Source organism: Ammospiza nelsoni, chromosome 19 (assembly GCF_027579445.1).
Source record: "Ammospiza nelsoni isolate bAmmNel1 chromosome 19, bAmmNel1.pri, whole genome shotgun sequence".
In the NCBI taxonomy this organism is placed as follows: Eukaryota; Metazoa; Chordata; class Aves; order Passeriformes; family Passerellidae; genus Ammospiza; species Ammospiza nelsoni.
Genome location: NC_080651.1, coordinates 3,103,645 through 3,128,405, shown reverse-complemented (window position 1 = coordinate 3,128,405; position 24,761 = coordinate 3,103,645). Strand labels below are relative to the sequence as shown.

Genomic DNA, 24,761 nt, shown 5'->3' with positions numbered 1-24,761 from the left:
TCTAGATATGATGGGGAAAATCTACAATTAAAAAATAAAAATATTTAGATACAGGCTGTTCTCTGAGAAGCTAATCCCATGCTGGAAAGTTCTCTAGCAGCTTGAGGAGGAGTCAAGAAAACAGAAGCAGCTCAGGGATTTGTGTGAAGCAAGTTGTTCCTAGCCCTGCACAGATTACATTAATAAAATAACTTTTCTAATTGAAACAGTTTGATAATTTATAAGCTAGTTCCAAAGTCCTTTGAGCTATGTAGGAAATTCCCAGGATCTTGGATGGGCTTTTGCTCAAGTTCTCCATTGTTTGCATGAAGGGAAAAATATGAATATTGATATAAGCCCAGCAGCTTGGAGGCCTTGCTAACAAACAGGATCTGAACAAGGGAGGATGGAGACAAGTTAAACGCAGTCAGAAAACTGACCTGGTCCACCAAAGGAATGTTTGAAATGGCTGTTAATGGCTCTGGAACGCTTAAACCAGTTATATTTGGTATGTAGATGCAAATCAAAGAGCATCCCACAGTGCTTCCTAAAAGCTTCCTCTGAGGCCCTGCCCTCAGCAGGGACTGTATCAAAATCACTCAGGAGTGGCTGGGTGATGTGACTGTAAGTTTATCGGGCAGTGTTATTTTCTGTGTTACCTGCCTGCCCACATAACTCCAGGGGAAGTGCACAGAGCCCAGACAACCCAGTGTGGGCTGTGACCTGATGGACACTGCAGGCAGGGACAGCTGCTTTGTGCATCCAGAGAGTCCAAATATCCCCCCGGGCTGGGAGCATCCAGCTTCAACCTTTCCAGTACCCCTAGCTCAGATTTTTCTTCAGCTCAGATTTTTCTTCTGCTGAACCATAATTGAAGTCAATGACCTCTTCTAAGCTTCAGACCTGTCCACACAAACTTTGTTTATCCAGGCTTGTCAGCAGTTTAGCAAACCATATTAAATTGGGCTGGCTCCATCCCCACAAGAACACTGTGGCCATTCTTCCCCCTTCCAAGCCCTCTCGACCCGCACGTTGCTGACACCAGAGAGCCCAAACCCTGCTCCTCCCCAGCCCTGCAGTGTGTGTTCCATCCCAGCAGGTTCACCACCTTCACCCCAGAGCTGCCACTTCACCTCACTAGGTCACTCATTTTGGGTGTATTTATTTGCCCAAGGCTGAATATCCCGTGTCAGCTGCCGTAAGTGATTGCACAGCAGCAGAGCTCCTCTCCCACACACAGAGTGTGCTCAGGCTCTTGTGGGGTTTGCTTACACCTCACAGGCAGCTGGATCTGTGAGACATCAATCAATCTTTTGACAAATTTGTTTTAACCCAAGTCTCTAACCAAAAAATCCTACTGCTCTTCTACTGCAAAAGTTAAAGGGTGTTTTTTTCCCACCTACAATGAAACCTGAATACCAGGCCTGTTTCAAATTATAGAAAATATGAAAGTTGTGATTACAGAATTTAGCTCGCAAGTGGAAGAGGACACTGCCTTCTACCTCAGAGTGAGATTCCAGTGTGCAGCTACAAAAACACACAGGAGAAGGTAAAGGCAATGACAAGCCCTAATGACTTGCAGTAGCTCTGCAGCAGAGGCAGATTGTTCCTCCTACAGCAATGATCCCTCGGGAGGGGAACACACCCCTCTAAGATGAGCCTGAGCACAGCCCCATTCCCAGGGTTTCATCCAGTAATTTCTTCAGTTTTCCAAAGGCCTAAGATAGAATGTAACTTTACAGATAATCAAACCTACAAAAGCTTTAGAGCAGCGCCCCAGTGGGTTTAATCTCTCGGAGAGGCAGAACATTCATTAAATGAGCTCGTAATGTGCTAATTCGGGGAATATCTTTTTTCCGAAAGGCTAGCGTTACAAAATAGTGTCACCAGGCACTACCAGGAAAACAATCCAGTCCTCTCTAAAGTTCAGCAGCGCTCATGACGACATTCCTGTCCCGAGACTGCCACCAAGATGTTCTCAGACAGCCCAGGCATATGGAAATCATAGCTCCCACAGAACAGCTGTGTTTTTTGGAAGTGACTTCATATTTTTGAATGTTGTCTGCCACATGGAATCTAACATCTTCAACAGCAAATAAAGCTCTTCCTTTCATCCCCTGCCATGTTTCCTTCATGTAGTAAAGGTGGCAGATGATTTTTTAACTCCACAATCACTTTTTTCCCTGTGCTTTCCTTGGAGCACAGGGACTGTAGCTCTGTAAGTGCCTTTGCAAGTTTTGGGTATTTCTAACAGGAATTGCACTGAGATTTTACCCAAGAATGGAAGGATTCTCCTTTCCACTGGCCTCACATCTGGGCTGATCTACTGACTCACTCCCAAACAGTCACTCTGGAAAGTTCCTTTCCCAAAACCCTGTGTTTCATAATGGCAGTTCCACCACGTGTTTGCCTGGCAAGCCACACACATTGTTTGCTACCATCTTCAGGAGAGGTCCAGGCTCTGTGGGACATGCCAAAACCCATCCTGGGCCGTGCCATGCGAACCAGCAGCTCAGGAGGCTCAGGGGCTGCTGTTGGCCAGCACTTCTGCAGCCTCTGGTAGTTAAGGGGTGGTTGACAAGTCCTGTAAAGGGCAGTGAGAGAGGAGATGCAGCAAAAGAAGGGATGAAGGGCTGGGTTCACCTTCTTTATGGGTGGAAAATAGAAAAAGCTTTGTTTTTGCTTGGCATCTGCCCTTCCCCAGCTACTCCCAGCAGGTGCTGTCCTTGGAAGTGGAGGCAAAGCATCCTGGAGGCAGCATTTGTCCCCACGCCCTGGGGCAGACAAGCACAGGTACAACAGCACCTGTGGAGTCACTGAACAGCCCCACAACCATCAGCCAAGGCAAAACCAAATGCTCCAGCCATCCCTCCTGGCCTGCTTTGTGTGATAACCAAGTCCCTCCTCAGCCCTCCCTTCCTCAGTAAACAGGGCTCAAGACTCACTACAAACAACTGGAATTGTCCTTTCGTCTGCTCACGAACACACTTGGTAAATAAACCCCAAACATTTCCATTTGCAGTAACAGACAGCTGCACGGGCTCCTGCAGTGGAGCTGCCATTCCATCTCTCCAGGCAGCTGCTCACCCCTGGAAAGCAGCTGGATCTCCACAGGAGCCAAATGGACGAGCACCAAAGGCAGCTAATGAAGCACAGGGAGTGCTGCTCCCTGCCCCTGCACTCAGCATCTGCCCCAGCTCTTCTTTGAGAAGCTGTGCCAGGGACTCCCAGATCCACTGGCATGTGGCTCTTATCAATTCAGTTCCTGTAGGTGACCATATTTACTCCCTGGTGTGCCAGGAATTGACCAAAGAGCATCTGACTTAAGCATTTTGGAATAAACTCCAGACATCCATCAGGATGTTCAGCTGTTCCAGGCTCAGCTCATTTTACCTCTTCACTCAGATCCCTCAGGCAAACTGCAGATTTCATAGAAGGGTTTGAGGATCCAGATGCTCAAAACAGCACCAGGTTCCTAAAGGGCTTTAGAAAAAAATATTTTCTTTTTAAGTTTTAAATCCTTAAAGGCCTTATATGTACATTAAAGTACCTTTGAAAGTGGGAGGTATGTTGGTGTAAGCAATTAAGGCACTATAGGCCTTTACTTCAAAAGGACAGACCTAAAACATCAATATTTTCCCTCAAGATCTCCACTAGCTGCCTTTGCTTTCCAGTTTCCTTGCACTGAGAGCACTGCTCAAGGTCACAACTTGGTTAATAAATCAGGTTTACATTGAAGTTCTGCATATAATGCTGGAAAAGTCCAGAAGTGATTATATATATGTACATTTAAAAAAAACCCAAACACATAAAACATATTTCTATCTAGCTTAAAATCAAAGGCAGCAAGAGAGTGTCTTATCAAAAGATAACAACTCAAATAGATAAATGAAAGTACCCAACAGAGCCCAGGTGAGGAGTCAGACAGGGATTTGGAAGAGCTACAGACTGTTTTGTTCTCTTGGGTAATCCCTGGGTGGCATTGAAAATATGCATGCATATATCAATATATATACAGGCTGCTGCTAGCCAGGAGGGAAACAAGCAAGGAAGTAGTCAGGAATGGGGAATAGCAGGGTGTCTTTTAGTTATTTAAGGTATGAGCCAATGGGCATGCTTTTCCTGTTTTAAACAGACACAATAAGATAAAGGTCAGCAGGGGAATTGGTTACATTTCTCTTTCCCACATATAGGTATGGCTGAGGAGGATGTAATCCTCCCAGAACACTTCAAAGATACAGAAAAAGTTGGAGATTTTATAAGCAATACGTTGGCTTCCTCAGCCCAGAGCAAAGTGCATTACAGGTACCAATTCCCTGGGAAAACCAGAATTTATTGGGCTTTCTGATACTAAACAGTAAAACTAAATCCTGTTATACAAATAAGGGATCCTGTAGGAAAAATTACTTAGCATAAAAGCTAAGTGCCCTGTAAGCTTATCTTTATAAAAGAAAACATCACACTGTATGTAAAGAATATTTTCTAATCCTCTTTTCTTCAGTAGATAATTGAATTAGAAATCAAGCTCCAAGTGCACCAAGAGTTTTAATAAACACAAAAAACCCCCAATAATTGCTTTGGCCAGGCAACAAGATACTCAGTGACATTCTTCCAGATCTATTAACATGCAAACCTGATACAGACACCAGCCCAGCCACAGAACCCACCTTCATTTTCCTGACTTTCCTTCTCAGTCCTTCTCAACCCATATTTTTTTTTCAGTTCACTAAACAATTATAAAAACAGCTCTTTCAGTCAACAAGATATAAAAGGTACCACAGTCTCACATACCTGCATATCCCACTGGGATCAGTAGGAGCCTTCAGCTTACTGGGAGTTCAGGCTGACTTGAAATTACATTAATAAAGCACTTGGGCTCATTAGAAACCAATTAAGGACTGAACTGGCTTCTGAAACTGAACCCACCACAGACAGTTAATCAATTCCTAGTTCTAAAGTGCAAAGAAAGTTATGCTTCTTATTACAAATTACTTTTAAAGACTATTTTATTTCTTAAAGGAAAGAACATTAAAGGTTGAGATTTGTGTGTATCTATACACAAACACAGGTACACATTAACACACAGACACGTGAATAAAAGCCCAGGAGAATTTGTCTCATGGGGACTTGTAGAAGGACCTTTCCAATGGGCACAGTGGGATTCTGAGTGCTGCTTCTGTAGCCTTCAAACATGAAATCCAGGACTGGCAAATACCCAGCAGTCTGGCTGAGGTCTCAAGCGTGCTGTGTCTTGTGTCCAGGTCCCCTTTTAAGTTTCCTTGTAGCCTCCAGGATCAATACTCTGGAGAGCTTCTTGTTAACTCAGCAAAAGGCAGAACCCTGCTGTAAGGAGCTCAGGGAAAAGCTATTACAGAAGCCAAAGCATAAGGTGGGATGTTATTGGAATGTTCCTGAATAAGCAACTTTGGGCAATCAATTAGTTCCACTTTTGTTTTGGAAAGAGAGTAATGAAACATTACTCTTAGGGCCCAAAATGAACAAGAGATCCATTCCCTCCCTTTCTTGTAAAAAGCCCTGCATCTTGTAATATCTGCTGTAATGGCTCAATTCTGGGCCAGGGATTTCAAAATGTATATGGCTGTCCTCCAAACCTTCCTTGAAATAAGAGTGTATTTTGGTTTAACTTAGAAAAAATATTCTCATTGCGTGCAAATCCCTTCCCTGGCCTGCAGCAGAAATTAATCAGAGAGACCAAGAGCTGTGAAGCCTTCACTGGACAAAGCACAATAGTTGGAAAGACACCTCATTGCATCCTTCTGCCCTGTCACTGAAGGGCAGGGGTACAAGGATATACTCAGGGACTGGTTCAGGAATGATGTGTATTAGCTCAGGTTTGGTCCAGCAGAGCATCAGAACCCAGCTCAGCCTTACCCATCTCTGGATTCTTTGCTTAATCCACAACAACAGCAGAAAGTTCCAAAGTCCAGCCCCTTCTGTGGCTTTTATCCCAAGAAATGTATTCAGTGATTTCCAAATCAAATACGTAGGGCAGGGAATAAGGGGATTGGATACTGAGCAAACTGCTGCTCTTTGGATGCACTCAAATACCAGTTTTTGGAAAGGCTGTGTCTGCAGCTCATTGTGATACTACCAAGAACCTCTGGCATGGGAACAAACAAAAGAAGTGTTGAAGATGCCAGGGCTGGCTCTGTGAGAGGGCAATTTAAAGAATAATGGACCTCCAGTGGTAAAGTCTCCATGCTGTGCTATTCTGCTGGCAATTATTGAGGAAGTTTGTTTAGGATTTAGGCCCAAGAGCTCCTAAGAGAGGCTTGTAAACAGCATGGAAGTTGAGTTTCCTGTTGGTGATAGGGAGATTGACAGCTCACAGCAACCTTTTGTGTTGTGCAATGACAAGTGTGATTGCTGTGCAGTTCCCCTGCAATGTGATTAGATTGTAATCAAACTGTGGCTCTGCTGGATTTCTTGATGTCTTAATTGATGGCCCCAAACCAAATGTCTTTCACCAGAAAGAAAAAAACCTGAAACTTGAATTCCTTGACACTGAGTAGGTTTAACAGCCTCTAGAGCCAGGTCATGCTTGTGGCAAATGAACCTTATGTACAGTGGGTACAACCCATAGAAAGCATGGAAAGATCCAGTGACAGATTCTGTTTTATATTTTAATTTAGAGAATAGGTATAAATTTCTTTTCTCAGTTCCACAAAGTTGTTATGAAGATGAAACTCCTTTTAGAATTAAAAAGCAGTTGTCAACACTTAAGCAACTGTGGGTACAGTCTGGGGCTTATGGAAATCTGAAGGTTGGGTTACTATCACCAGTGAGATAAAGACATCATCTGGTGCATTAAGGAAAAAGTAAGTGCTTTCCCCAAAAGGTAGTTTATATATATTATATAATTTTATAGCTGTGTTGCTCAGAGCACATTTCTAAATTTTGAGAAATAATATTCACAGATCACCTACTTTAGTGAAGAGTAAGGCATAACAGAATGACTGCTTATATGTAGAAGGATAATAAGTTTAATTGAACAGATGTGAAAAACAAACAATAAAAACAAATATTGTCTGTAAAAATAACTGACAAAATGAAATCAAGCTAAATTAACTAAACAAAGAAAAAGTGTCTCATGGAAAGTATAGCTAATAAGATCATCTTGGAAATTTTTAAATTATCCAGAAACCTGAGACACAAACTTGTATTTGACAAACACTGCCAAAATGTTCCAACATCATATGGTATAATACATATGGTTCATATAAATATCATATATAAACACAGACCATGCATGAGAAAGTTGCCTATTCGTGCTTCATAAATCAATAAAGATGATGGAAATAAACCAGTATTTAAGAGCTGCTATTAAAACAGAGACTCCTTTAACCATTTTCCACAAGAAAGAGCAAACTCAGAGATGGGAGCTGAGTTCTCTTCTTGGGCGCACAATCACCATTTCCCTTCAAACAACCAACACAGCTTTTTCCTTTTTGTTTTTCCCCTTTCTGGCATCAAGGTTGTTCAGTATCACAGGGGAGGAGGCCACTCTGTGGCTGTACATGTTCATTTACAAACTTATAAACCCATAAATGAGCTGATGTTCTAGCACGTGTCCTTCCTCTGAGGGGAGCCTGGGGTGTTTCTCTACACTTCAAGGCTTTCCATTAGAGCTGCCAGCTCTGCCACAGGCCCCTCTCTAATCTCTCATTCCATCATCACTTGAGGACACTTGTAATGCTTGATGGGGCTTTAATATAAAACTTCCCAAGGCAGTTGTCAGATGGCCCTGGGTCCTGATCACGACACAGTTCACATGTTCAGGAATATGATTTCATGCTATGTGTGCTGCTGAACTGCAAGCTTTTGGTTCAGGCTTCATGGTACTTAATCTCTTCTCTGCCAAAAATTGCTTAACAACATCTCTTATGTTCAGCTGAAGTGCTCCAATAGCCCAAAAGGAAAACTTTGTTTCAAGGTGGATTTAAACTTTGCTGGAAAAAAAGGAAAATCTAATTAGACTACTTAATGTAATTTACACTGTTGTTCATTCTGTCTGTGATGTGCAGGGGATGCAGAAGGGCTCTGCTGACCTCAGTGAGCCACTCACAGGCAAGGCAGATCAAAAATCACCACCTGGGTTGTGTCCACACACCCCACAAAGACTGGGAGATCTAGAAACTACATCCAAATCCCCAAGCACTGTCATACCCACAGAACAACCCTCCCACTGCCACCTTTGAGCTGGGGAGAAAGTGAAGAGTCACTTTGCAGGATGTCCTTCACACAGCTCCTGCTCAGTCTTGTCCTGTGATGAAATGATCCCTCTGCAAAAAGCCCATCCAAAAGCAGCTAAAAAGAGTGGCTGAGTGAGATGGAAATAGCAAACATCCCTCACAGGTGGTGTGCCAACATCAGGGGCTAGCAGGGCTGGGGTCTGAAGAGCAGCCCTCTAACTCCTGGGCAGAACTGGCCACTTTTGCAAGTTATTTGAAGAGCAAGCTGTGACTGCAGCTCCTCCCCCAAGCACGTCTGTGCTTCAGTCTCTCCAAATCATTCCCCAGCCCAGCCGAAGGTCTGCTGCCCTGTGACCACACTGCAGCCTCCTGCAACAGAGGCTGGCTCCCCAAAACCTGATATTCATTGAGGACACAAAGCTGGGGAGACCGGCAGGGCATTTATTTCTTTCGAATACAGATCTGCACAGATGAGAGCTCTCCAAGTGCTCTGCAAAGCTGATGCCAGTCACATTTTCAGAGTTCCAGTGTTTAACAAAGGCTTCACTCTGGGGATAAGAGCATTGTCCAGCAGAGGAGGTGACAGAGACGTCAAATCGATCTGCCAGATGTCGGTGGCGTAACTTGTACCGAGCCTCCTTTCTCTTTGTGCACTTGGCCCTGCCGCCTGCAACGTGCATTTCCCAGCTGGAAAGGCCTCACACACTCCTATTACTGGGAAAAAAGAAAACTGCCCAAAGGGAGAAAGTACAAAAGGTTTGCCTGTGCTACAGGAAGCTGGAACTGCCAACAGTCTTGCTGAACTGAGTGCGTCGGCAGAATTAGGGTTTAGCAAGGTATCAGCAGTGGGACAGAAATGGAGGGAAAAAATTTCCCAAGTCAGGCTATTTTCTCTCAAAACCAAGTAGAATAGAGAAATAAAATTCAGTGATCAGAGCTTTACATAGTCTGGAATTTCATTGCATGAAAAACTCCAAGGTTATTCTTATTTTCTTACTTTCCTAAATAAGGATGCAAATCTCAGCCTCAGGAGTTTATCTGTGCATGGATTTAGGTACAGAGCTTTCATACTTGTGCATATTTCATTTCAGCAAAGTGAAAATCTTTCGTGTTATCCTGCTCTTTCTGATTTTTTAAATACAATGCAGTTGAAAATTAAATGTGGTAATGCAACGATTACAACTTCCTGTAAAAATGAATAAGCAATAAAGTTTACATTTCTGTGAAATGTTTTGACTTAACAAGATCATAGTTTTCCAGTGGAAGACTATTCCCTTGGGAGTTTCTGACCAGCTGTAACTGCAGCATTTGGAATACATCTGTCATCCTAGGAAATGAAGGATTATCAGAACCACAGGAGCACAACTAAGTGTTTGTTGTGGTGAGGCTGAGGGATGCTCTCAGTGGTGGGTGCACCAGGTTCCTTTTTCGTTCTTTGCAATTTTAAAGCTCTCCTAAATCTGAACGCAGAGTGTTAAATTATTGAATCGGTGTGTGAATATAAACACTCAAACTGTGCAATTAGAAAACAGAAAAAACTCCAGTAGATGGCGCTCAAAAATATCCCAAATTTGTGTCCCTGCTCGGCTGGTGCCGTGCGAAGGCCTGGAGGAGGCAGCTCTGCCAGCAGCCCTGGGCAGCCCCCTCACCATCACTCAGAGCCAGGGGATGCTCAGAGCTGTAACAAAGGTGGGCTCGGCAGGGGCTGGAACACAGAAAATGCACCAAAAGCAAGTGCATTAAGAGATCTGGGTCCTGTAAAAACACAGCAAAGTTTTGGAGAAATGTTGGGAACCAGGGCAGTTGTAGAACATGACTTTCCAGGCAGGGGATTGCCTGGCTGCCAGTTCCTGTGCAGTCCTGTTGTTCAGTAATGGCCAGTTCTGGGGTCACTTTTAAATTCTGTAGCTCTGGAAGGAGCCTGTTGTATTTCAAAGGCTGTTGAGTAGTAATTCTTCCATAGAAGCACAATTGGTTTGACCACCACCAGGGGAATGGTTTTTATTGACCATTCTGATCAAAGACCAGAGTGAAAGTTGATCCCATCTGATTGAGTCCCTGGTTGGTGGCCCATGGGAAATGAGCTCATGGCCAGTTAATTCCTCTGCAGTGCCACAAAGCCACTGCCAGAAGGGCCTCAGCCACTCCAGGGACACAGCTCTGGGGTGGCAATGCTCAGTGTGGGGCACCTGGCTGTCCGCTCTTTGTGCAGAGGAAAACAAAGCCCTTCACACAGCCAGGGAAGAGAAGCCTCCCCAGGCTGGTTGCCAACATGCTTCAGTCCTCCTCTGCAGTACTTATCTCTGCTTCAGCATTAGTGTGAGCAAAACACACATGGGCCTGTGGATCCTCCCTGGTTTTTCTGTCTCATCCTGAGCTCCAGGCTTCATGCTTTCACTTCTGGTCACTTTACAGACCAACTGCACTTTTCTGTGTCTGTGTCTGTGTCCCTCTAGTCCTGCTTGGCATGGGGCAGCCCAGGCTGCAGTGAGGAAGAGGTGGCAGCTCAGAAAAGCCACCTCAGCCCCACTGATGTCAGAAAAGCCACCTCAGCCCCACTGATGGCAGCTCCCAGAGGGGCAGGAGATGAGCAAAGCAGTGACTGTGATGTGAATGCTGAGCTCAACACCGATGGTTTGTGTCTTTCACAACACTTGGAGCTGGTGGCAGTTGAGGCTACCACACCTATCATGGCCCAGCTGCTGCAATGGTGGAACTTGAGGGTTTTGCCAGGGGAAGAACAGTTTGTTCTCTAAGTTTTTGGGGGTTTTTCTTATAAAAGACTAATGAGGTGTTGGTCCTATATGCATTTAGTTGCTCATTTTGCAAGAGCCTAAACATCAGCAATAACTTGACCACCTTTATGATCTTTCACATGAGTTACTCACTTCAGCAGTTCTGCCTTTGGGGATAAAAAGGGAAAGGGGCAACAAGATGCTTTGCTTCAAGCCTGCATTTCATTAAGCTTCTGCTGTACTGCTTTTTGCTCCAGATTAGGAAACAATTTACTTCCAGACTTCATTAGACTTTCTTGAGAAAACTGTTTATAGAGAAACAGTTTAAGAGATCAGGATATTTCTTTACAAGTTCATTTTGCAATCCAGAGTGAAAAGTCCTTTGCTGGTATGCTAGCAGAGGTCATTCTTTGAAGCACCATCATTTGGTAGGCAAAGAATGAAATTACCTAGATAGAAACAAAGCAGAAGTGGCAACAGAGATGGTCATCCATAACATACCCCATGGATTCCAGGGAAATAAGTCTGTTCAGGGGAATCTCAGCTAATTCACATGGATGTCTACTTTGTCCTTTTTTTACTGCGTGAAGCAGCAGATTTCTCCCTGCAGTGCAGCGAGGGCGCAGGGGAGAGAACAAAGAGCAGCAGGCAGTGAGAATGTGACACCATCCCTTCCCACAGCGCTCTGGGCTGCAGCTCTGCTGGCTGGATGTTATTTTAGTGGCTGTGCCTCCCTCCCATGCTGTCCCAGGGCCCGGGAGCAGCAGCTCTGACGCCCGGTGAGCCCGAGGCTTATTCATGTTCAGGAATGGGAGGGTCAGGGCCATCGACACACACCAGCATCCTGCTGCCTATTATTTCCTGCCAGCCCTGGCGTTGCACCAAGCCCTAACATGACAGGTGGATGGAGTTCACAAGGAAATCATGTCATGGGCCAGTTTTCCAGGAAAGCTGTTAACTCTATTCACAAGCCCAGGCCTTCAGATGGAAAGGGAACGTGGCTGAGAAGAGGCGGTGAAGGGCTGCTCTGCTGTTATTGATGGTTTTGTCACAGATTATTCACTGACATCTCTTGCTGCAGCACAGAAATCTTTACCTCTGCACAGTGCCTACACCTTCAAGAGGAGACTGTGGCTGAATGCCTTTTAACTTAAAAAAACATGGGGACACTGCCTCTGCAAATCCCATATGGGCATTCGACATCAGTCAGGCTGCAAAAGATGGTAAAAGAATCTGCTTTTTGCTGAGCTAAATGCTTCCTGGGAAACAGAAAATAAATATGAGGTGAGGATCTAAGACTGATGTTAACCTGGGGACTTAAAATATTTTATAAGGATGAAACTGAGGATAAAGTCCAGGATGTATCAGAAACAAGACTTACATATTTTTAAAGGTCTCAATCAACAAGGCACACTTACTATCTTTCCATTACTCCATGCAGTGTCCAACGTCTGAAGTTGTATGTTCTTCTTTTTCTTTCCTCTTTTTCTGTTTTTAAAATGTAGTAATTTTGATATTAGTATAGAAAGCACAGAAGAATAGTTAAGAGGAAAGGCAGTCAATGCAAAAGAAGTGTTTTTCAAAATTGCCATGTTTGCTACAAATGCAAGTTTTAGGATGCACAGAGTCAGGACAATAGGGGTCCAACTGGCTGCTCACAAGAGGAAGGATTAGGTCCTGTGTCATGTTAATAGTGACATCAACAACCTGAATAAAAGCCAAAAATTCAAGTTGATTTTGCAGTTTAAGATCATTGTTCTCCCACATGGTTTAGCCTGTAAGATTTAGTCTACACACAGATTTCTGCCAGAATTTATAGTTTTCACACCATACAGTGCAGTTCTTGATATGTAATGTACTTCAATATATAAAAGCTCTTCATGACTGGATAATATTTACATTGATATAGCTAAAATGTCATACAAGCTAGAGGCAACAAAGGTATTGGAAATATAAAAGCAAAATTATATCTGTCAATGCTTAAAGGTACCGGTAATATCTATGCAAAATGATGGCTATCAATATTGTTCTGCTCTTCTTATTTTGCAGCCCATTGTAAAAACAAATTAGGTGAAACCTGCTGATAATATGCACCAACTTCCACCTCAGATACCAAAGGAGCAGTAACCCTGAATTTGACTCTGGATAAGCAAAGCTGGGGCAGGAGCACGGGATATTCCAGAGGGTTTGTTCCTGGCCTGACTCTTCCGGATGCTGATGAGCCTCTCAGGCCTCTCTCCGTTCCTCACTCCGAGCTGGTTCCTGTTCTCTGCAGTAACACTGCACATTTGGTGTTTGGTAACAGGAGCTCTCCCAAGTGTCCATGGCAGAGAAACTTAATTCTTGACACAAGTCCATGAAACTAACCTTTCTTTCTCTCTTTCTCTCTCTCCTTTTTTTTTTTTTAACCTGGAAAATTATGGTATTAGAGCCAGAGTCATGTACAAAACACAACACGTGAAATGACTGGGGAATCGCAAATTGGGCATTTTGACTTGAACAAAATCTAAGCATTGTCATACCAATCTGATTATTATTTTAAAATACTGTCCCAGGCTATAACTGTCTTTGTGTACAATAGCAATACAGGGTGTAGTTACAGACACAATTTCCTGTGCTTAGGGTTTGCAATTATTATTTAAGATCACTGTAACATTTGCCCGGAGCACAGCGCAATTCCTCTATTAGATAATTTTCTATCCTTGTGAGGCCAGTTTTGCTTGTGCAGTGCTGCCAGGGCTTTCAGGAAGGGATAGACAAGCAATTGTGACAATAAAATTTGCACCAGCTCCCACCCAGCCTCTCCCAGAACTGAAACACCATTTGTGGCATTCAAAGCCTTTTCACACCAGAAGGGAAGGTGTTTCTGAGCTGGAAAGTCACTTTGATCTCCACAGGGTTGCATCCTTCTGCTTCTCAGATTCCCATGAGAAACACCAAGCAGCAATCGTGGAGTTCCAGTTGGCTCTGCATCAAAGACTTGGTGCACTGCAGCACCCAGCACCCAGGCAGGAAACTCCAAATCAATCCAGATTAGGTCATGGGGCTCAAAATTTGAAGCAGAAATTTTGGTTGGGCTTTAAGGGCTGAAAAGGATGTGTTGTTCCTGGGTGTGTAGAGAGAGAGAGAGAGAGAGGATAATAATGAAAATATCTAAAATAAATAGATTTGCAAGAAGAAAAAAGCATAGACTGTGAGACATGGGTAGGATGTCATTGCTGATCAGTCAGAAGAGATGATGCTACTGCTTTGGACTGGCCCAAAATCAATGCAAATAAATCATGGGGGAAAAGTCAGTTCCTAAGGCCATGTGAACACCTAGTGATGAAACCTTTGAAAACACCTTCAACAGCCTAAAACTCTCTGCCTGAACTGCTCACAACCTCTGCTTTGCTCCTGCAGGACACCAGGATCGGGTGCTGGGATTCTCCCGCATAAAATTACTGTTTTGCTCCTCTGAATGAAGGACAAACAAGCCTGACTGTGCACAGCCTTTCATTTGCTTCTTGGGATGAAGATGCTTGTGCATGTCCCTGATCTCTAAAGGACACAGACGATGCTGCTGAGCTCAGCAGCCCCTCTCACCCAGAGGCCTCCCAGCCTGTCCAGTTAGGTGGTGCTCAGGGGAGCACGGTGTGCCTGAAGCTTTGCTGTGCCAGGGTCACATCCAGTGTCACTGCAGTGTGTCTGTCCCTGCACACAGGCTGGGTAATGCCCAGGTGCCCACAATTAGCAAGGCAGAGGGTGATCCAGGAATTCTGCTGTGTCCTTGCCTATGCACTGCAAAAGTCAAAGAGAGCAGAGATAAGGAAAGGGAAATCATCTCTAGCAGCAGCAGAACAATTCTTACTCACTCCTATTTACCCTTCCTGAAAAAAAACTGCTCCAAATCCCCCATCATCTCCATTCCACTGAGTCTGGCTTTTCTTTTTTGACTTGGAGCTGAGCCTCAGCTTGTACCTGTACCTTCCTTTCACAGCAAGCTCAGCTGTATCACAGTGATGGCCAAAGGAGGACCCATGGGTGGGAAAGGCTTCTGGAGAGGGCAGTGGGCAGCTCCTGCTCTGGGCTCAGCCTAGGGAGCCAAGCTGCCACACATTAGTGGAAATCACTGCATCTCTGCAGCCCCTGCAGTTCTCTCCTCAGCAGCCCCCGAAATTCCACTGATGAAAAAAGAAATGGGGAGGGGAGAGAAGGAGTCAGAAAAACTATTGTGTTCCCAGGGAGGGAAAAAGATGAACAGCTCTATTTAGCTTCTCCAGCTTTGCTGATGTCAATCACTTCTCTCATTTTAAACAGGAAAGGCACCACTTTAGTCCACCTGTTCCATTATTTATCATGCTATGCGTTTCCCATGAATTGTCACTCATGCAAAACCTGTACATCGTAAGGGGACACCCTAATATTTTTAATGACCTTAAGCAAAGTGATTGACACTAGACACCGGTGTCAGATGTTCTGGTGACGCAACATGTTCTCCTAGCAGCAGGAAAGCTTCCTGCCGTGATTAACTGAGGGCTATGGAAGTGCTAAAATGTGTTGTCAGCTTTCCTCTGATGCAAGTGATTTTATTATAGCGTCTGGTAACCATGGAGTGTGGCAACGCAAATACTGACCCCAAACATCCCCTCCTGCACATATAGCTCACTCTATTTAAAACACAAGGTGCAGCTTGCAAATCCAGGGATAAGTTATGGATGTAACAAGCTTAAAGCATGGAGGGCAGAGGAAATGGTGCCACCTAAGCCATGATTCCTGGTGGTTTCAGCAGGAGAAGTTTAGGGATCCAGGATGAGGTGCAGAAGGAACCCCCTGCAGCACCCCTTTGGCAGGTGGGCTCTGCAGCAGCATCACCAAAACTGTCCTGGCTGCCAGAGGCTCTGAGGGCACAGAGAAGGCACAGGCCTGTCTCACCTTGGTAGTGGAAAGCAAAAATCACACCCAGCCCTTCTGAGTCTGGAGAAAGTAAGGAGGAAATTAAAAGAGAGGAAAAATAGAAATATGGCTCCATGCAGCCCCTTTGCCTTCTCATACACAGCAGGGTGGAAACCTGTGACTCAGCTCAGCACCACTTGTCCTTCAAGAAGGAGAAATCATGTTCTGTTTTGCTTCCATTTGGGACAAGCCTGTCAACAATCCATTAGCTGAGAAAAGTTGGAAGACCTCTACAACACAAGAGTTACAGAATCAACACCTCAGCCACAAGTGGAGGACACCTGGACCTGGCACCTGCTTTTCATGAAGATTTGTAATCCTAAAGCTCAGTCACCAAACACTACACATAGCTTTGCTTCCACAAGTTATTATTAATAGTTATGTCTCAAACTGACTGTGACAGTGAGTGTCTGCAGAACTGTCTGCTATGATTTTTCAATAATAGAGCTGTTAATCAAGCTGCAGAGGGTTGGACTATCAAACCAAAGTCCAGAGGCTGCAGAGGTTTCTGTAAGAGATCAGCAGTACATGTGTTCACAGTTATTGTCACAGGGGTTGTTCTACAAAAATAGAAATATAAAGCAGTCAGAATTGAAGATACAAGCTATCTTGATAGCAATAAAGAAATATTTTCTAAAGGTCCAGCAGCACTGGATATTATTTTAATGAAATTTATTTTTTAATTTTTATAGCAAAATAATCAAAAGTGCTAAACCTGACCACTTAATTTACAAAAATTCTCATGTTTTAAGCTATGATCATACCTTGTTATTTAGGTTAAACAACATAATTACACATTTCTACTGATTTCTATTCAATACTGAAACAAAATCAATATTAGTTGGTTTAAAAAAGGGGGAAAGTACCACAGGTATTGGGAGGGGGAAGTTACATAAAATATAAGAATCAGCTTATTGAGAAAATTGCAATGTGTTCTTATTGCTTTTTTTTTTTTTTTTTTCAGCTACAGTTTAAGTCCCAGATACTCTGGCCATAAGCTTGTAGTCACTTCAAATGCTATGACTTCTCCCTTGGTCAAATGTCAGTGTTTTAAGGAGACCTCTGGCATTTCAAGTCAATTCAAATTATTTTCTCAGTTCCCACACGTTCCCTTTCCAACACGATCAGCATGTTGGAGAATGCAGTTAGGATGGCTGCAGTTATGTGACACAGTTTTCTGTGAAGGAAAAATGGGTTTTCCTCTGTCTTGAAAAGAATCACTACCAAGTCTGCAGTAAGAAATATATTGAGAGCATTTGCAGAGTTGTTACAAGTATTTCTTAATCCGTTCCATTTTCATTTCAGTTCGTTTCCACAGTTAAATTAAAACCTGCAATCTCTCCTACTGATAAATAGCCAAGTTGACTTACAAAGGTTCTGCCTTCTGTCCAGCCTTCTCCTGGCTGCCTTTAGCCAAACAAGGTTCGCTGGTTCGCCACGAGCGCCGTCTGGCTCTCCCGCCTCTTTGCCTTCTTCTTGTGCTGCCTGATCTTCCAGCACACGGCGCTGGAAGCCAGCAGAACGAGTCCTGAGGACAAGAGGACCAGGCCAAAGACGGAGATGATGGAGCCATGGGAGTTGAAGATGTAGGCGACGGCGGTGACCACGGTGCCGGCGATGAGGATGACCACGCCGAAGGGAATGGTGCAGCGGTAGCAGGAGAGCTCGGCTCCCCCCGTGGCTGCCGTCAGCTGGCACTCGCTGACCAGAGGAATGGTGGTTATCACACAGTCATTGTTGTTGCTCTTCTCTGGGGGTACAGAATCAGGGAGCTTTGGGGTGCCCAGGATCTCTTTGATAGGCTCGTTTGTCATCTTGACTGTCTTGACTCGGCCGGTTCTTAGGCTAGAGCAGGCTCTGCTGAGCTCGTGCTGCACTGTGGAGAGAACAGCATGAGTTCAACCAATAATTACCAATTATGTGTAAGACAAATGAGGACACAGAAGTATCCCCTTGGGATCACAAGCAACCACACATTCAGACCCCACAAGGATTTATGCACAAGATCAACAGTGACACGACTGATTGTGAAGGATCTGAATCACTTCTTGTAGTAGTCAACAATATGTATGTAAGTTCTGGAAATAACAGAGTCACAGACCAAGACAGGCACCAGCATTAAAGTGTTGTGGGCTAAATCCTACATTAAGTTACATCCTGAAGTCAGCATTTCTGGACATAATTTAGATTTCAATGGCATTAAATTTTCTCACAAACAGGTGAAGTTCACACACTGTTTTGATTTTGGCTCACACACTTTTCACAGTTTCTTTATACACCTACACACAATATATTACACAGATTTGCTCCACTGCACATCACAATAACACGGTCAAGTATTAGCCCAGCAAAAACCAGGATGAACAGTGAGCTCTTTCTCAGTGCAAGTGCAGCTTAGGGAAAAAATTTGAATGATCACGACAAGGTGTAGATGTGGGGGGAGTGGGGATGCAAACAGATTCCTGCACTCAGCTCAGCTCAAGGCTAGTGAACCTCCAATATCAATGCCAGACTGACAGCTTGCCATTTACACTGGCTTCATGCAAAAGCAACAGGTCTCTTGTAAATCCCTGAAACCACATCCCTGTTACTGTGGGAGGTAGATTTACCATCATATTCACTCATCTCAGATAGAGCAGGTTGTTTTCCTCCTGTTTCCAGACTGTAAACACACTCTCAGTCCTGAAGGCATGCTCACTTTGACTGCATCTGCACAGGACACAAATACCTTCTGGCTCTGGGCCCAGGGAATAATCAGAGCCCACCTGCTCAGAGCAAGAGGAGCTCATAGCCCTCCACCATGCCAGAGCTCGGCCTTGTCTCCAGGGCTCTGGGGATGTGGGGTGACTCTGGGGCCTGCAGTGAGCTCTGCCAACACCGAGGCTGCACAGATGTGCTGTCCTGGCCCCAGCTCAGTGCACCCCAACACACACTCCAGAGACTGGGACACTGGGGAGCCACTGGGTACCCCCTGGCTGTCCTGCTGTAGCAGCTCCCAGCACTCCTCCACCACCCTGGCGTGGGCTGTGCCTCTGTTGCTCTCATGAGCAGCACGATATGCAGCTCAGAGAACAAGGAAGAGCGTTGGCAGTGCAGTAATGCTTTTATCACTTTTATCACCTTCACATCTGTGACTAGGAAGTTAATTGCCAGATACTAGTATTCTCCTTTTCCTTTCCCACCACTCCACCCTTGTTGCTAAGATATATTTGCTCACTGTGGAGAGCCCTTGGTTTTATGTCTCAGTACCTCCTATAACTGACTGTGGGTTTTACAAGAAAGAGGATTTCACTCTTTTTAAAAAAAAACACAAGCACAAACAGGCTAAATGCTGGATATAGTGTTTGCATACAAAGTCCCTTTGAACCCTCAAGAGAGAAGAAAAGCCCAGATCTGGTTTGCTAAAGCTTTTGTTGTACTGCTCTGGGAAGAGTGCTCAGCTCCCTGTTGGATCTGCTGTGCAAAGCTGCCTGTGGGCTCAGCCCTGCCAGAGGAGCCTGTCCTTGCTGGGCACACACAACACACCCAAGCACACACAGTGACAGCCCAAGAGGCATCAGCACACACTGAAACACTCTGATCACCAGGAAAGACTTTTATACTGTGAGGGTAACTGAGCACTGGAACCTAGTGAAGTTTTGGAGCCTACCCTCGAGGTAATCCAAAGCCATCTGCACAGTCAGCATTGCCTAGGAGCAATAGGGGGTCAGACCATATGACCCCCAGAAGTCCCTTCTAACCACGACCATTCAATGATTCTGCCTGTTTCTGTGAGAGTACTCGGTATCTCCAAGGTTATATCTGTATCTCCAGTGTTATATCTGTGCTGACACCTCAGATATCCTAAATTCTCCTAGGTTCAGTAGCTGTGTTCTTTGAGTCACAATTCATGGTTAAATGCCTTTTAAATCAGACAGAAAGAGCCCAGGAAAGCCATGGGTTTGCTCTTGAGTGTCATTAATCTGTTCCCATGTGGATCTGAGCCCAAGTTCTGCATTTTCAATAATGATTGACCCAGCAGAGAGATGTACACTGGTGCCATTATGTTGCTGCATTGCTTATCCATAAAACATTACAGAAGTTCAGCATAACATAAGAATGTGGTCCCTAAATGTCACCTTTTTTTAAATATTACCATTCAATTAATATAACATTTTATTATCAAATTTGACAGAGAAAAAATTTAAATATTTTCCATATAAAAGGTCTATTGGCTCAAATACACTGTAATAACTATTCAAAAGTCCAAGAACTCTAACAGTCACTGAATTAGGGAACTGCCAAATAACTTGAAAAAGCCCACAATATGCATTATTATTCTGAAAAATTTTAACCTCTAATCAAAATGTATTTACTCCTGTCTCTAAAGTCCTTGTCCCTCTGCTTCAGCTGCATCTTCAATGAGCATTAAATTCTCCTAGACCTCCTGTACAGAGATTTGTGAAGAAAGGAGATATATTTATACAGTCAAATTTATCAGGAATAAAAAAAATATTCTAACCTATAATAATTAAGTCAATGGCAAAATATCTGTTGATTTCTGAGGAGCACAGTTTTTTTCTGGAGTAGGATGCAAGAAGGCAGGCATTCATATAAAACAAATAAACAACCCCCTTCTCATACTATTAAATTAAATAAACAACAGAACCTATTTGAAGTGTGAGCAAAGGTATCTAGCCCTAGAAAAAAGGGCGCTGGATCCTCATTGCCAGCAAAGTCACTTCTGACTTAAGCCAACAGGTGATTTGGTTCAAGTTTCAGGGTAAGAAATTTAGGCAAAGACACCCAGCAACACCAGCATCCTCTCACTAATCACACCACAAGTACTATCTTAAGGAGCTGCTTTGAGTTGGAGGAAGAATGTGCTTCTGTGGCAATCTCTGGCTAACCCTGGGTAAAGGGGAGAGAAAAATTTTAGCTGCTAAAAAGGGTAAATTTAGATGTATCAAAATGACATTAAATCCATCAGCATGCACACCTACCAGATCCAGGAGAAATCCATGGTCAAAGAGTGCTGAAGATGTCTTGTGTGACAATTCAAGGCAGACAGAGCTGCTCGAGTCTTTGAAGCGTCAGATATTGCTGAGTGATGAGCTGGAGGTGCTAATATTTAGCATGGAAGTTTCCTGCAAGAAAAGTTGTTGGATATTTATCAGCTTCTTAAGAATAAAAGCCTTGAGTGTAAAGCTTCTGCTGTGGGCTGACTCCTGCTCCTGACCTAACCAAAGCAGGAGATGTTCTCCCTCTGGCTCTCCTGGTGGCCTCTGCCTCTTTTCTTGGAAGCAGCCACCCATTTCTGGCCCAATGGAACGTTTCCCTTTGATGCTGTGACGTCCCAGTGGTGAGTATCATAACCCAGTCATGGATTATGGCTCCACAGAAAGAGCCAGGCAGGAAAAGGCAATGCACAAGAAATATTGTAGATAAAAATCTTATTTAACTTAATTTCTATTGCTCACTTCACCTGTGTGAATAATGACTCAGAATACATGGGAGTTTGTCTCTTCTATGAGTCCAATTTCTTTGAGCAAATCACTCCATCTCCCTGCTCCTCAGACTTCCTAGCTGTGAACTGACTGCAACAACACACCACTAAAAAAACCTGTTAGATCTCTTCCACTATAAGAAAACCTAAGTAACATAATCCCAAAAACTCAGAATAAAAAAAGGCAGAGATTTACACAGTCCAAGAACTCTCTGTAATAAACACAAGTCCACTGTATTTACCATTGTTCATTTCTGTTCCTGGATTTTTAAAAACAAGATTCATAACTTCACGAGGGACAAGGGGGACTCTGCAGCAGGGCAGTGACAACTCTGCAGAGAGCAGAGCGATGGAAATTGTTATCAACTGCAGAAACAGCTGTGAAGTCACCAGGCAGCTGGGTAAAACACAAAGCAGCAGATCTATGTTGCTAATCTTATTTGACACTCTTTCTAGAAGTGTATGATCACGGGAGATGATTTCAACATGGAAGCAGGAGTCCTAAGTGGGGATGAGAGTAAATTCACGAGAATAAGTTTGTATAACATTAAACTTTGAGGGTTTTTCTGTTTTTCAGTTATTTAGACCCTGCTAACATTTCACAAACACAAACTTTTACAGGCACAAACTGCTGCTGTTCTCCAGATGATCCTTGGAATAAGCCTGTGACATTGCCAAAGTATATTTAGCTGATTATTGAAGTTAGCTAATAATAAGGAAGTCTACTTGCTTATCTCATTGATTATATTCTTTTCCACAGGACCTAGAAATTAGTTTAGCTTTCTGAAAAGTTTGGAGGGAATGCAGGAAAAAAAATCCTGACTTCAGATATATAATCTAGATTTCATTAAAAGAAATGCAGACCTCTGAAATGTGCTTGCAGTCAACTTCTACTTGGATTACAGCAAGGTTACATTTGTTTGAAAGCTCTTCCCAGCACGATTGTGCCCCCTAAGCCACTCTGACAGCATCTTGCTTGAAAAAATTATTTCCTTGTCAGTTATTTATTTGTATTTATCCCAGACTGCACCCAGTTTAAATATTTTTATTTCAAATTAATGTCTTCATAAAAAATTCTCACAGAGCAACTTCTTAGAGTTGAAATTTCTTCCTTTCTCCTTCACCCTCTCACCACAAAACTGAGAAGCAGAAACACATGAAATCTCTACATGAAGCTTCCAGCGTTTTAACTCTGAATCATTTCAATGTGGTGCTCTCTCAGGAGGCTCCTACATATGGAGTATCTCTGTGCAAGGGCAAAGAGCCACTACAACCCTTTCCTCCTTTTCATATTTTACTTATAACCAGTGGGACACGTTTTGAGTTTTCCGCCTTCAAGCTCTGGACCAGGTTGTCTCTATCTTACAACACTTCAGGCACCCTTTTTTGCTTATGTAAAATCCTAAAAAATCATAATGCTCACACTTCACACCATGGCTATGCATTAAAGTGACTACGGAAAATAGCGTAAGGAGTCCCTCTGTCCCGAGAGGAGAGCCTGAGTTCATTCAGAATTCAACAGACTACAGTAGTCCTCAACACAACCCCGCAGCTCTGCCCAGGTGAACGCTCCTGGAAATACACAACCAGAATTTGTACTTACAGGACTTCGGGACCATGCCCTGAGCTACAGAGGCAGCAGAAGAACGCATTGCCTCCATATCAGCTGCCTCAGGATGCAGCAAATTTCTCCCACCAAGTTTTTAAGTAAAATCATGAACAGATTTAAACTCTCGCACCTTTTTCGTTTTCCCGGCACAGCCGCGGTGTAGGATGGGAGCCAACCCAACCCCTACACAAACCAACTCTGTTATGCCCCAGTTGCAAAACTTTCGAACGTGCCTGCTGCACGCCACACACACACCTGGGCTAAAATCCTCATGTCCCCGAGCACCTCTGCAAGAGGGCAGAGGGGCGAGCAGGCGGGGAAAGCCCTGTGCCCGTACAGCCCTGCGGAACCGGGGGACACCGACCCGCACCGGGAGCGGCTCCGGCTGCCGAGCCCCCCGATGCTGGAAGCGGGGACAGCCCTGCGCCGGAGCAGAGCCCGAGCAGCCCCGGGGAGCCGGGCACGGCAGCCGGAGCTCCACGGGCACCGGAGCTCCACGGGCACCGGAGCCGGAGCTCCACGGGCACCGGAGCTCCACGGGCACTGGGAGCCGGAGCTCCACGGGCACAGGAGCCGGAGCTCCGCGGGCACGGGAGCCGGAGCCCCGCAGACAGCGGGACCCGGAGCTCCACGGGCACAGGAGCCGGAGCTCCGCGGGCACCGGAGCCGGCGGGGGCGCGGCCGCGGGGCGTGCGTCCCCGGGGCTGCCAGCGAGGTGAGCCGTGCCAGTCCATGCCACAGACTGGGTCACTGTGCCATAGCATGGGCCACTGTGCCCTAGCACGGGCCAGTGTGCCATAGCATAAGCCAGTGTGCCATAGCATAAGCCAGCGTACCACAGTACGGGCCAGTGTGCCATAGCATAAGCCAGTGTGCCATAGCATGAGCCAGTGTGCCATAGCACGGGCCAGTGTGCCATAGCGAGCCGTGCCTAGCGAAGCCGAGCCGTGCCTTACCTCCCGGCCGCCGGGCGGGACTGCGGCGGCCACCAGCCCGCAGGCAGCATAAGAGGGGATGCAGCTCGCCGCACAAGGGACTGTAAACAAAGTTCTCGGTGAGAGCGAAACAATTAAGGGACCGGAGCAAATTCAGCGGCGGGAGCTGCGGCGGGCGGGGCGGCAGCGGGACGGTCCCGGGGGCGGGGGGGCCGTGAGGGTGTCCGGGCTGGGCCGGGCAGGGGCCGGGCCTCTCCCTCCGCCCCGCGCTGCTCGCTGCCCGCCTCAGGGATGCGCACGGCGGGGACAGCACCGCGGCCGGCTCCGCACCGCGCCCTGCCCGCCGCAGTCACACACACGGGCCGGGGGCGCGTCCTGCAGCCCCTCCGCCCTCCCGCAGCCCGCTCTGCCCTCCCACAGCCCGCTCTGCCACCCTTCAGCCCCCTATGCCATCCTCCAGACCCTCTGCCCTCCCACAGCCCCCTATGCCATCCTCCAGCCCCTCCGCCCTCCCACAGCCCCCTCTGCCCTCCCACAGCCCCTCCGCCCTCCCGCAGCCCGCTCTGCCCTCCCACAGCCCCCTATGCCATACTCCAGCCCCTCTGCCCTCCCACAGCCCGCTCTGCCACCCTCCGGCCCCTCCGCCCTCCCGCAGCCCCTTCTTCCCTCCCGCAGCCCCCCGTGCCATCCCACAGCCCGTTGTTCTCTCCAGGCCCCGTGCCCTCCCGCACTCCCAGCCCCATGCCGGGTGTCAGGGCCATCCCGGCTGCAGCAGCGCGGGTCAGGGTCCGTACCTGTCCTGTCCTGAGCTCGCTGGGTGCCCGTGCTGGGTCACTTGGAAGCACAGTCCCTGCCAAAATCCAGATGAAC

General features: G+C 45.6%; 1 protein-coding gene across 7 annotated transcripts; it reads right to left on the bottom strand.

The window, feature by feature from the left end:
• Positions 1-6,998: 6,998 nt before the first annotated feature.
• On the bottom strand, positions 6,999-24,080 carry TMEM100 (transmembrane protein 100). Of its 7 annotated transcripts, XR_009419747.1 has the most exons (4): positions 20,845-21,138; positions 17,233-17,738; positions 12,346-12,415; positions 6,999-7,949 (listed from the first exon to the last, which is right to left on the bottom strand). XR_009419747.1 is itself a non-coding variant. In XM_059485765.1 (3 exons), exon 2 carries the CDS (start codon positions 17,674-17,676, stop codon positions 17,272-17,274), a length of 405 nt encoding a protein of 134 aa, XP_059341748.1. In that variant the 5' UTR covers positions 17,677-17,738; positions 20,845-21,137; the 3' UTR covers positions 7,000-7,949; positions 17,233-17,271. The 7 variants fall into 7 exon arrangements, 6 of the variants coding, with proteins under 6 accessions (XP_059341748.1, XP_059341749.1, XP_059341750.1 ...); XM_059485765.1 differs by lacking the exon at positions 12,346-12,415 and having other exon boundaries at positions 7,000-7,949; positions 20,845-21,137; XM_059485766.1 differs by lacking the exons at positions 6,999-7,949; positions 12,346-12,415 and adding an exon at positions 12,438-14,033 and having other exon boundaries at positions 20,845-21,137.
• Between the last annotated feature and the right edge of the window lie 681 nt (positions 24,081-24,761).